At 40.1% G+C, this 12,579-nt stretch overlaps 1 protein-coding gene across 1 annotated transcript in view; it reads left to right on the top strand.

The window, feature by feature from the left end:
* Positions 1 to 12,579, top strand: part of PLCB1 (phospholipase C beta 1) — a 398,236-nt gene that overhangs the window by 310,584 nt on the left and 75,073 nt on the right. Inside the window, exons 18-23 of the mRNA XM_086631124.1 lie at positions 147 to 271; positions 1,277 to 1,431; positions 3,196 to 3,360; positions 5,226 to 5,325; positions 7,878 to 7,982; positions 9,234 to 9,343. Coding sequence (XP_086487250.1) covers positions 147 to 271; positions 1,277 to 1,431; positions 3,196 to 3,360; positions 5,226 to 5,325; positions 7,878 to 7,982; positions 9,234 to 9,343 — 760 coding nt within the window. The remainder of the gene's footprint in view (positions 1 to 146; positions 272 to 1,276; positions 1,432 to 3,195; positions 3,361 to 5,225; positions 5,326 to 7,877; positions 7,983 to 9,233; positions 9,344 to 12,579) is intronic.

Here is a 12,579-nt window from a genome sequence, read left to right as displayed (position 1 = left end):
TGTGGACCTCTAGAAGCGTTACGGTGGCAGAAATCCAATAAGGAATTCACTGCCATTCTGTAAAGATCACCTGCATTTAAACAGTGCAGTTGCACCTCCCTGCCAAGTGATTTTTGTCACATGTGTCTTAACTACTCACCGTTTAGATACAACAAAATGCAGCTGAGCCGAATTTACCCAAAGGGAACACGTGTAGATTCTTCGAACTACATGCCACAAGTCTTTTGGAATGCTGGCTGCCAAATGGTTGCTCTTAACTTCCAAACTGTAGGTAAGTTGTGCTGGTCTCTAGATTTTGTAAGCTGTACTTTTCCCCTTCTCTGATCCGGTTTCTGATTTGTAGGTAGGAAAGGCTTCATACATCAAAAAGACATCTAGTGATTGAATGATACTACAGAGCTGTTAATTAACATTTTTAGCACAGTTGTTTGGTTTTTTTTTAACTAGGAGTATTCATAATTACCATACTGTAGCTAATGTAATACACATACATAATGCCCTCCATATTGTCATCATTTGTAAGTGGTTACCATTGAGCAGCATTCCGCATCTGGCAGAGATTTTTTTCCTGCATCTTCCAAAATCTCAGTATATCAAGACATAAGGGACTTAGACAGCAAATTCCACTTTAAAAGTGAGTGTTCAAGGCTCCTAGATGCACAAGTCACTTTTGAAACAGAATGTATTGTTTTCCAAGGTTTTATCTGTCTGAGACATACAAACATTCCCATCTAATGCATCCCAGGACATATCCTGGCCATGTTCTGCCTCTGGGCACATGGTACTGTGGTAGGATTCCCTTTTTCCTTTCCAGTTGTGCCTATGTATACACCGACTTTCCATGGAAAGCAAAACCCTACACAGGCTGGGAGTCTGTGGAGTAATAAAAGCTTTTTGGGCCAGTTTTAACCAAGTGTCGGGCACCCAGTGTCTGATGTTAGAAGGGGTTAGAAATATAAGTGCTCTGCTGGGTCAGGTGCAACAATACAATGCTGAGGAACTCAAAACCTAAGTATCAAAGCTTCTTTTAAAATTTGAAAATGTTCTCTATTGAGTAGTCTCTGAAAGATGTCTTACAGACGTCTTTTTCTTGTCAAGAGAATCCAAGAGGGTGGCTGCAATCACTTCCAAAACCTCTTTTAACAAGCAACATGTGCCATAAATAGCTGTTTACAGTACAGCTGCTTTGAAATTACAATAAATAGTATTATTTTATTGCTTTTTAAAATCGTTATCTAACCAGAACATTATTCTTATCAATATTTTTAACACCTAGATTTGTCTATGCAAATAAACATGGGGATGTACGAGTACAATGGCAAAAGTGGATACAGGTTAAAGCCAGAATTCATGAGAAGACCAGACAAACACTTTGATCCATTTACTGAAAGTATAGTGGATGGAATAGTAGCTAACACCTTGTCTGTCAAGGTATGTATGCATCTAGTAAAGGTGCTCTCATGACAATGTTAGAGCATGGATGTATTTCTGTTATGCAGTGGCCTAAGAAATGACCATACTAAGTCAGGAACATAAAATGCATTTCATTTTATGGAGAGACATTTCATTTTTAGATTGCAGAGGATCTTCTGCCTCATAATTCATATTGCAGGATAAATAAATGTATTTTTGTCGTACGCATTCTTTTCCATAGAAGTAATTGGGAAGTGAATGGATTTAGGAGTAGCTTGGCTGTTTTTTTAGTAACAAAGAGCTGAATTTAAAATGCACTGCTATGAAGTGGTAGGTTGCACTGGAATAGCTAGAACAGTACCCTGTTTAGTATAAATAAATTTTCTGGTTCCGTATAAGTTCTCCAGCAGAACAGTGGAACCATAAATGTCAGCTGCAATTCATTGCCAACTTGCTTTTCTTCATTCCTTTTTAAGAGCCTCTGGTGAAGTTCAAGGACCACCAGGAATCTGCAAAATGAAACTACTTGTATGAATGTTTAGAGGGGTAGATTGCATCGGCTGTGACAGGATCACAAATTTATACTTGATATGTCTCTAGTTATAAAAACATAAACTTTCTGAAATCCTGTTATTCCTTTAATGGACTTGTCCATTAGAGCAGTGTCTATATTATAGAATCCACCTGCAAAATATCTTCTTGTTTTCTTTTAGAGAGAGCAAGTATTTCCTCTCAGGCTGCACACACAAGCACAGCAGAGCAGTGCTGGAAGGGATGTGAATAAAGTAATAATCTGATGACATGCATGGTAAAAAAGATGACTATATGGGAATGACCTTTTGTGGTGACCTGTAATCATGGAAGCTTTCAGGTCATCCTGTGGGTTTAGAGGCACTTTCTTCTGTAATTTCAGTAAATGGAGATGGAAGTCATTCAATACCTATTAGGAGATGCACCGCATTTTTAACAGGAATGAACATCCAGGAGTCATGAGACAGCTGTCAGAAGTCAGCTGCCTCTGCCTGCTTGATGAAGGCTCTGCTGGTTATAAATGTCAATGCTTATACAAGATACAGCTGAGAACAGATTAAGATTTGCTTTAGGCAAACCTGAATTTGTTAAGGTTCAGTGACACTGCTACAAAGTTCTCTGCCTCTTCCATTTTCTGAAGTAATTGCAGACCTTTCTTTAACTTTTTAAACCTGAGAGTTGTGGTTTTTGTTAAAAATAAGAACTAGAAGAGACCAGCTATTTTATAGTTGTCTTTTTTTCATCGTGAAACTCCTCACCCTGTGTGAAGAGCCTTTATTGGAATACCAACTTTTCAGCTTGTTTTCTCCCTTGCAGTTAAAAACATATGTAGTTTCTCTGCTGCTTATACCTCTTTTCTTCCAGCATTTTTTGAACCTGTTGTTGAAACTGAATAGAAATGAGAGTCCTCAAAGATACTGTGTTGTGGAAATAGGCAGCCTGATTGAAGAACGGGATCCGAACAAGTATTCCCGCTGAGGGAAGGGCAACAGCATGATCTCAACCACATTATCACTCATGGGGGAATTCAGGACCACAGGGTCACAGGAAATCAGGCCTCATAAATTGTTTTTCTGTGTCTGCAATATTAAGCAGTGTTTTCTTGTTTATCGTGGTTTTGGTTTTGTTTTGCTTTGATTTTAAATGCGTACTGTCTGATCATTAATGAGAATTAACCTGTCGGCATTTCAGCCACTCGTTTCCTAATCCACCAAAGTGGTCTCTAGTGGTTCTCCTTTGTTTTGGTTTTAGATAATTTCAGGTCAGTTTCTTTCTGATAAAAAAGTCGGTACCTATGTAGAAGTTGACATGTTTGGCCTGCCTGTGGATACAAGAAGAAAAGCTTTGAAGACCAAGACCTCTCAAGGCAATGCAGTTAATCCCGTCTGGGAAGAGGAAACCATCGTGTTTAAGAAGGTCAGTGTAACACTTGCTTGCCAGACATGCCTTGTGCTTGTTTTATCACTGTCCAGTAGAGTAATTCTGTGGGTTACTGAAACTTTGCGTTTGTTAGAAAGAAGATAAAGAGATTCCAAATAGTCATTTCTTGAACTGGTTACTGTTAACCGCTTTTGGTGTAATTTTGCTACTCTAGTCATGCCAGCTCCTACTGAAACAAATGAGTTTCAAGTCACGGTGATTCTTTCACTGACACAGCTGGAAACAGAAGACATGTTGATGGACTCATCTTTATAGCGCAGTGCAGTGCTGTGCGTTAAGGAGCAAGCACAGGTCCCAGAAGCAGTTTAGCTGAATTACCATTTTGCCTGGGCTGAAGCACCCTACTGAATAGCAGATCCTGTTAACCTGCGAGCAAGACGATGTGAATACAGCTATAACAATCTGGCTGTCCGAGCTAATACATTCCAAGCAATCTGTTATTTCTGCTTAGCACGAGATTGTGCCATATAAATATAACCTAGGTGATGAAACCACTGAAATCCCATCCACTTGAAATGAGACGTAGGCTCCTGAGCTACTTATGCAATTTGGACAATATTACTCAGACTCAATTCTCTAAACGTCGAGGGAGCAGAGAACACTGAGCATGTTTTAGGATTGTGCAACGTGAATGTCTTACTGTGCTTCACAAGGTACTTGGCAGCCAGTTTCCTAAGAGCATTTCTGGGCTTTGCTTATTGGACACTGTGGTGAAGTGAATCCTGAGCCCAGGTGTTTGTAAAACAATTTCTTCCGTATTTCTCCAGGCAAATGTAGTTCACAGAGGTGTTTATACAATTGGTACTTGCAGCCCTGCTGTCTAGGGATTACAGCCCTTTTCCCTGAATATTTGGCCTTCTGAATGACTTTCCTTTGGCAGCCTGCCAGAGCTCGAGTTTGGAAACATCGCTAGCGTTTTTCTTCTGTAATGAACTTCTAATTAGTGTACTTCATTTCTCTATTTAGTTAACAATCGTGCCTGACTGCCTCTGTGCTCAGTGAAGCACAGATTACTATTTTTAGTAATCTTGAAAATAAATTAGAGAAACTCTTTGGTTTGGATTGTTGCTTTTTTTTTTTTCCTTTCATTGTCTAGATAAATTTTGTCATATGTTCTGAAAAAATGCATATCCGTGCCCAGATTAAAAACATGTGGATGAATTATGCTACACAGTTTTTTAGAGTAATATTAAAGATTCCTATATTAGGAGGGTAGTTTAAGTAACCTTTCTTGATTTCTTATTTTCTTTTTTCACTGTTTGGCCTTCTTTCTTATGTAGTGCCAAGTAAATCTCCAATACTAGTAAACATCCTGCCTGATTAAACGTCTTTAGCCCAGCCAGTGAGTGTGCTGCAGCACTGGAAAATTCGACTGGGGTTGACATGGTTCATGTAATTTGTACATTCACACTCCGCAAAACAGGTTGAGTTGCTTGTTGAGTTTTCAACACTGATATGCCTGTCAGTGACCATTCTCAGAAATAACTAATCCCATTGGCACAAACACAAAGGAAAAAAAAAAACAAAACAAAACACATAGGGCTGTAATAATAAGCAGAAAACAAAGTGACATTCAAGTGTGATAGAAGTTGAGCTGCTAAAGTCCCTTGTATCCTAATGAAAATGTAGGGTCAAACTGCTGGGTTCAACATCCTATGCACACATCCCATATCAAGTTTCTTGATTGAAAAATGTTTCTATGAGAGTTATTTTGACGTGCAGGTGCATACACCCTGACCTCTTATATGGTAGATGTAGATGTTAATGTCTGCCATATAGCCTGTGTCTGAGCTGTTTCATTCAGAGCTGAAAGTTAATAATGCAACAATATTGCCTTCTAGGTCGTTTTACCTTCCCTGGCATGTTTGAGGCTAGCAGTGTATGAAGAAGGAGGGAAATTTATTGGTCATCGAATATTACCAGTCTCAGCAATTCGACCAGGTAAACTCTTTTTCTCCAATGAGATGGACATTATTTAGTGAAAAGAAGCAGCATGCCGGAATTCCAGTGCTGTAAATCAGCAGCCGCTCTGCAGATTTATAGCAACTGAGGATTTGAATAATGTATCTCATCTTTGAAAAGAAAAATACCGTATTTCACCAGGAATTTAAAATTGTAAATGAACCAGGAAAACCAATAGAATTAATAGTCAGAGGTATGGTTGGCACTTACTGGTCTCAGGTAGATCGACTGCATGTTCACAGTTTTATGCTAAAAAGTGCAATTGTACACTTTTAAGAGGAAAGAGGGCAGCAACAGCCAATTTTGATATCATCTTTTTGAGAATGAGAGATTGCTGGGAACGATAGCAAAATATGCTCCCCTAATGTAATTTTTACATGCATGCAAGAGCTGACCTATATGCAAGCTGTTATATCTCTGCAAAACCTTTAAATCAACCCAAAATTACTTTTATCTTTATTTCTCAAAAATAATAACTACTAGTCTCTTCCAAATCATATAATTATTTCTATTATAATTAGCGGCTACTTAACTGAAAATTGTCTTGTGCAACAACTCAGCTGTTATTTTCCAGGCCAGAGACTTGTTAGAGATCGTGTTTCAGAAAGATGCAGTGACATTGGCATTTTGAGCAAGAGAAGCATTCGACTTCAGCGCCAGCTTTTCCAGTGAGGGGAGGAGAGGAAACTAAATTAGGGCAAGCATATGGGCCATAAACATGCTCCCAGCTTTCCTCACACAGGAAAAGGAAGAATATCTGTGTCTGCTCTGTACCTTATCTAGCCAGTCCCAGCAGTAGCACAAAGCTCACAATCCCTGTATCTAACAGTCGTTGTCCATATTATTCCTGGAGACGTGATCTGGGGTAATATATATATCAGTCCATTATCTTGTGGCAGGTGATGTCAGGGCTCTTCTAAGAAGAGCTCCAAGTGGTTTTATCTTAGCTGGTGTGGGTTGCATGGCCTCACTGCAAGCTAGCCGTGGGAGGTGGCTGCTGGGCTTGTCACTGCTCCAGGATTTCCTCACCAGTTGTCACTTACTTTCCCTTCTCCTTCCCTTCTCTCTACCCTGCTCTTGGCCATGCATCCCTGGCCATTCATTGTGCCAGCTCTGCCAATCTCCACACCTTTTTTGTGAGCCAACTCATCTTCTGAGTCCAGCAGAAAACTCTCAGCTGTTTTCTGCTGGTGGATGTAATCGCCTTGTGGAGGATCTGCCGAGCTCCAGAGGAAGATGGGTGATTGGAGAGGAGAAAGGGGGATGTGAAGGACTTCACTGTTCTGATGAAAGTGAACTCTTCCCATAACTGATCCTCTTTCATGGCACTCGCCCTTCGTGCGGCACAGAATCAATTCAGCAGAGCGCAGAATCACGTACCTGCTTTTCAGCTTGTGCTTTTTAGAACAAAGGCCGCTGTGTTAAATCATACAAGGGCTTTCAAGAGCTTTTTCCCACGGGCCTATCTTCTGTCCTTTTTGACTCGAGTAATCACTGGTTTACAGCATGTGATGGAGGGCAGCACGTTGATTTTAGTTTGTGTACATGCTGAAAATTTGCTGGAGGAGCTTGAGGGAACTGAGAAACCTTTGTGATATTTAATTTCTCTCTTTTCTGAGACATTATTGAAAACTGTATCATACTATCACACAAATCCACAGAATTACCATTATTCCCAAAACAAGGATTTAACCATTACTTGAAGATGAAGTTGTTCACATCAGTCCAGTGAGGCACCTTTCTCCCACCCCTACCTCTGCACTTCCGTCACTGTCTTTAAATTGGCATTAATGTGTCTGACCTTATGGTGAAGCATTTTGGGGAGCTAAATTGGCAGAAGGCTTCGCAGTTTCTGAAGGTCACTTTTTTCCAGACTTTACCTTGCTGAGCTGCAAGTCAGAAAAGTGTCAGTGCACAAGAGGTGCTGGTGTAGGTGGCTGAGAGGAAGGGTTTGGGACTGCCCCATTAACACTGTAATGTGTGCCCTCACTCTTGCAAGTCAGCCAGCTTTCAAAACAGTCTGAAAAGGCACTTTATTGGGATACATTTCTAAGGTTGGTCACACACCCCCACCTTGTAGCTACAGTTCCACGTTGTCTATTTTTTAAATTAGAGACTGTGTTGTGGGTGGATTCTTACCTCTCAGTTTTACTTCACTGTTCAGATTCCTGAGTATTACAAGGGTCACTTTTGAAAATTAAATAAGAGCTTAAAAAAAAAATAAAAAAAATCCATCCTAAGGTAATAAACTAGAATGCATCAAAAATTATATAAATGGCAATTTTTAGCATTGTTCAGAGATGTAAAAACAAAGGGAAAATACCATTCTAAACTGCAGTGTCATGAACCTTTCTGACAGTCCGTTGTATACTTATCCGTGAAACCCTTCAGGTCAATCTTTCCCTACCAGAAGTGCCTGGGATTGCTTGCTCAGTTGGAGCCACACTATAAATAACAAATGATAACACAATTACGTTGGAAATGCCTGTGGCAGAATTTATGCTCTGAACTGGTTGTTTCTTATTTTGCAGGCTATCACTACATCTGTTTGAGGAATGAGAGGAACCAACCTTTGACACTGCCAGCTCTCTTTGTGTACATAGAGGTCAAAGACTATGTACCTGACACTTACGCAGGTAATTCTGTGACGTTTTCTTACTGGGAAATATAAAGGTTACTAAAAACGTAAAATGAAAGTGGTGTAGGTGACTTGCCATATTGGGATAACAGTCCTGTGAACAAACCTCTGCATCTGATGGATCGTTATTTCTGATGGCCTGATTTACAGCGGCCTGCCTGAGGTTTAGGATTAGGACCAAGACTTCTATTTTCGGCAGAACCTTGAATGACTCTGTAAAGGAGGAAATACCCCAGGCATTTGCCACTGAAACGCAAATGAAACTTTGCTTACACGACACAGTAGTATGCAATTGTTTCCTAAGCAAAGTGCCATGCTTAATGTAGAGCATTGTATTTTGGAATCAGCTCTAAACAAGCACAGGTTTAAAGACCATACTATCCATGCATCCAGTTCTGGAGCCCCCAACATAAGAAGGATATGGACCAGTTGGAGAGGGTCCAGAGGAGGGCCACGAAGATGATAAGAGGGCTGGAGCACCTTTCCTATGAGGACAGGCTGAAAGAGTTGGGGCTGTTCAGCCTGGAGAAAAGGAGGCTCTGGGGTGACCTTATAGCGGTCTTCCAGTACCTCAAGGGGGCCTACAAGAAAGATGGGGAGAGGCTGTTCAGGAGGGCCAGTTGTGATAGGACAAGGGCTAATGGTTTTAAAATAGAGGGAGGTAGATTCAGATTGGATATTAGGAAAAAATTTTTTACCACGAGAGTTGTAGAACACTGGAACAGGTTGCCCAGAGAGGTGGTGGATGCTCCATCCCTGGAGACGTTCAAGGCCAGGTTGGACGAGGCCCTGAGCAACCTGATCTAGTTGGAGATATCCCTGTTCCTTGCAGGGGGTTTGGACTAGATGGCCTTTGAAGGTCCCTTCCAGCCCTAACCATTCTATTATTCTATGATTCTATCTTCAGTGAAAAACAGTACTCTGTATCACTGTTTCGATTTTTTTCAAAGACAAGATTTTTACTAATGGTCCTCTGTACTCATATGAAGCAGGATCTTAGTTGGCTAATGCCATCATAAAACACTGTGCAGAAAATGCACATCCATGAGACCCAAGCACAGACTCAAAGAGAGTTTGTGTTAGAGTATTTGTGCATGACGATGTACTCGCCTCCACCGTTGTTTCTAGGACCCGGAATACCTATCAGCAGCAGATCTGTATGAAAAATACAGTCTCTTTCTTAAAACCTTAGGAGCACTGGAACCATAACATAAGGGATTTGAAACTAAAGTATTTGCTTTATTTCTAGATGTGATTGAGGCCTTATCCAATCCAATCAGATATGTAAACTTGATGGAGCAGAGAGCTAAGCAACTGGCTGCACTGACTCTGGAAGATGAGGAGGAGGTAAAGAAAGAGGTAAGGGAAGTTTCAGAGTCTTTGCAAATGATGTTATAGTATTTAAATCACCTACTTTACTTAGACAAATATTGAAAGTCTCTGGGAACTGTATGTGTTGATGACTTGAACACTTGTAAACATCTCACCTAGAATGAGACTAGAGTATTTTGTAGCCGAGAAGCACGGACAGCACTGTGTGTTTCACTGAAGGCAGCATGTTGTGTGTGTCGCCAGTTACTGTTCAGAAGCAGAGAGATTCCGAAAGCTGAATGAAAAACCATGTTAAGCGTATGCTGATTTCCAACTTTGTTCTGTAGTAAATTAAATCTTTGTAAGTCATTGCCTATTGTTTTCCAGCATGATGCTGAAGTTGCCCTTACAAAAAAAGACAACTCTATGTAGCTTTTCCTGAAAATATTACAAATTTTCCCGAATTTCAGGCTCTGTTTCTGGAGAGGTTATTCTGTTCCGAAACACTCCTGTATCTCAGGTTATGATGTCTCTATACATTCTCTTTGAGCAAACATGCCCTAAAGAGACCCAGTATAATCATACAGTAATTCAGATGGGAAGGGGCCTCTGGAGGTCATCTGATCCAACCCTTCACAGATCTTAGAAAGAGAGGTGAAGAAGGAGGAGACCATAGAGTAAATAAATGTTCAGGCCTATTCTAGCTTAGCTGAAAGCTATGAGAGCCACATTTCCAGTTGTTAGGTGTCTGTTTGGGTATACATGCTGACCTACGGGCTAAGTTGTAAACTCTATTTTTCTGTATAATTGGAGGTGTTGTGCATACGAATGCATAGATGTTATTTTGAACATAATTCAGAGTACTGGCAGTTCAGCTTTGGTTTCTGATAAACTCTGTGCACATCCAAGCGTTCAGTCTCTCTGTTCCAGACATTGTCATTGAGACGTCTTCTAGCAATGTTGGAAAATATCAACGTTGTATTTTAAAGATTGCTTGTGTCAGATGCTAGGCACATCACGTGAATCAAAAGGCACTCGGTAAAGGTCTCTAGTGAACATGGAGAAGTGCTTTATAATCCTGAACTCTCCCCAGCTCTGATGCCTGTCTTCTTCAATTCTCAGATGCGCAAAGCCTCATTGAACTAGATTTTGTAACCAAGAATACATTCCCGAAGCAGGCAGGATGAGTGAAAGTCATTACAATTCAGTGGCCAACAATTTACTCTTTGTGCAGTGTCACAAGTTTGGCTGAATGAGGACACTGTGAAATGCTCAATAGTATCTTAGACATTTATCTAGGACGCTCCACACATGAGATTCTATTTTAATAGCAAAGGGTTTTTTTTAACATAATCCTTTATATACCTTGGAGGTCATTTTTACTTTTGAAAAAGTACAGATTTTCCTGTTCTGTAACAGGCTTATTTGTACAGAGTCAGTACAAATTCTGTCACAGAGTATCTTCTAAAGCAAATGGGAAGAAGGAAAGATGAATCGTAGTGCCTGGGTAGTGCTACCATATGTCAAGGACCTTGAAAGCTCATTGGATAAAGGAGCTTGTTCTGGAGTAGCAGAGAAATATTTCGTAAAAGAAAACTGTAACGATCATAGTGGTGCATTTGCTAAAAGTGTGTAACCATTCAGTGAGATTCAGCAGCAAGGGACAGGTACAAAATTGCTGCTCTAAGTGGCAATCTAAATATACCATCGTTACCTTCTGTTTAGAAATGCCCATTCTGGGTAAGAGGTTTGGCAGCTGGGCTGTACTTGGAAATCTTGAATTGACTTATTCACTTACATTGGCCCACGAGAATCACAGTGGTTGATAATTGCAAGTACATTCACTGGCAACGTAGCTAAAGGTACTTAAGTGTGTTTGCCAGAAATGGACACCTGGATTCCATTTTCCTGTGTACAGTTTCAGATTTACACACTATAACTGTTTGTGTGCACAGTGTCTCCTAGCACGGATTCCACCTCCTCACACCTCTCTCCCTCCCCTCACAGGAGAGTTTTTTTCTTCGCTACCTAGAAGTTTAAACTGCATCTCCATAAGAAGTTCCTCAAGCTTCTTGCAAAACAGTAGTCAAATAAGCTACCTAGTAGTGAATTGTTTTGAACAAATAAATTAGCCTTTCTTTAGGCTTCAGATTAACTATCAGTGCAATAACATAAAAGAATGCTGAAGAACTGACAAAATTGTCAGCATCTTCTCTGTATTTATTTGCAATATTCCTGTCATGAGCATAAGATGAATTCATACCTTGAGCTTTCCGATCAGTTCTTGCTTTCCAGCCTTGCCTTAGAACAGCAATTTTTGCAGAATGGAAGCATTGTAGTACTTGCAGTGTGGGTTTTGCACCTTTAACTTGTGCCTATGTGAATACAGAATAAATCTCTATGAGCGTACAGGTGGTGAAGCTTGCCTTCTCTTCCCCTGCCTGGTGTCCTCCACAGACAGGAGAAATACGCCAGAGAAATTTGCAGCTGGGAGTTCCTTCAAATGGATTATTCCCAGCCTAAAGCAGATGGATGTAACCAGTTGGTACGTTTTCATCCCCACAGTCACAGTGTTGAAATGGAAACTATTGTTTTGCATGCCTGGATATAAATCAGTTGAAGCCAGTTGGCTTCTTTGGTTAAATAAAGTTATTTTGATAGGGGAAGTAAATAAAAACATCTCTAGGAAAGCAGCTGCACTTAGCATACCTGATACCACTATTTAAAATGAAAATTCAGGAAAAGTTTTGCAAATTATAATGATCATACCAAGTTACAGTAATAGAAATTAAGTTGATCTGACACTTCTTGTGGGGAGACCTTGCTTATACTTTTGCAAGGAGCATGGAGGCAAACTGACTTAAGAACTGCCCACCTAGTCTAACAGCGATATACTCAGTGCCAGAGATCTCCCAACCCCAATATATTGCACCTCCTTTTCTCTGTAAAAATAAAAATAGGCCATATAGATAGGTACCTGTGTGCCTGCATATCTTTCTACTTAGTAAACATAGTGTCTTGCAAAAGACATGGCAGCATGTGGAATATAAATAATTTTCTGTGAATATTGAAACTGTAAATTATAAGGCTGGATTGATTACATCATGTTTTAAAAAGAGCCTAAAATATCCTCCACTAAGGGAAAATCATGTTTACTTTAGCATTATGTGTGATGAATTATGAGAAGAGAAAGCGGTTTTTAATGAGATTGGATTGCTTGATGCAGTGAAAATTACTCTTTATTCACTTCCTGATCCTGTCTCACATTTCTGCTTTAGTTTTCT

The sequence above is a fragment of the Tauraco erythrolophus genome, chromosome 2 (genome assembly GCF_009769465.1).
Source record: "Tauraco erythrolophus isolate bTauEry1 chromosome 2, bTauEry1.pri, whole genome shotgun sequence".
Lineage (NCBI taxonomy): Eukaryota > Metazoa > Chordata > Aves > Musophagiformes > Musophagidae > Tauraco > Tauraco erythrolophus.
The sequence above is the reverse complement of the archived record's forward strand: the minus strand, read 5'-3'. Positions and strand labels throughout refer to the sequence as shown.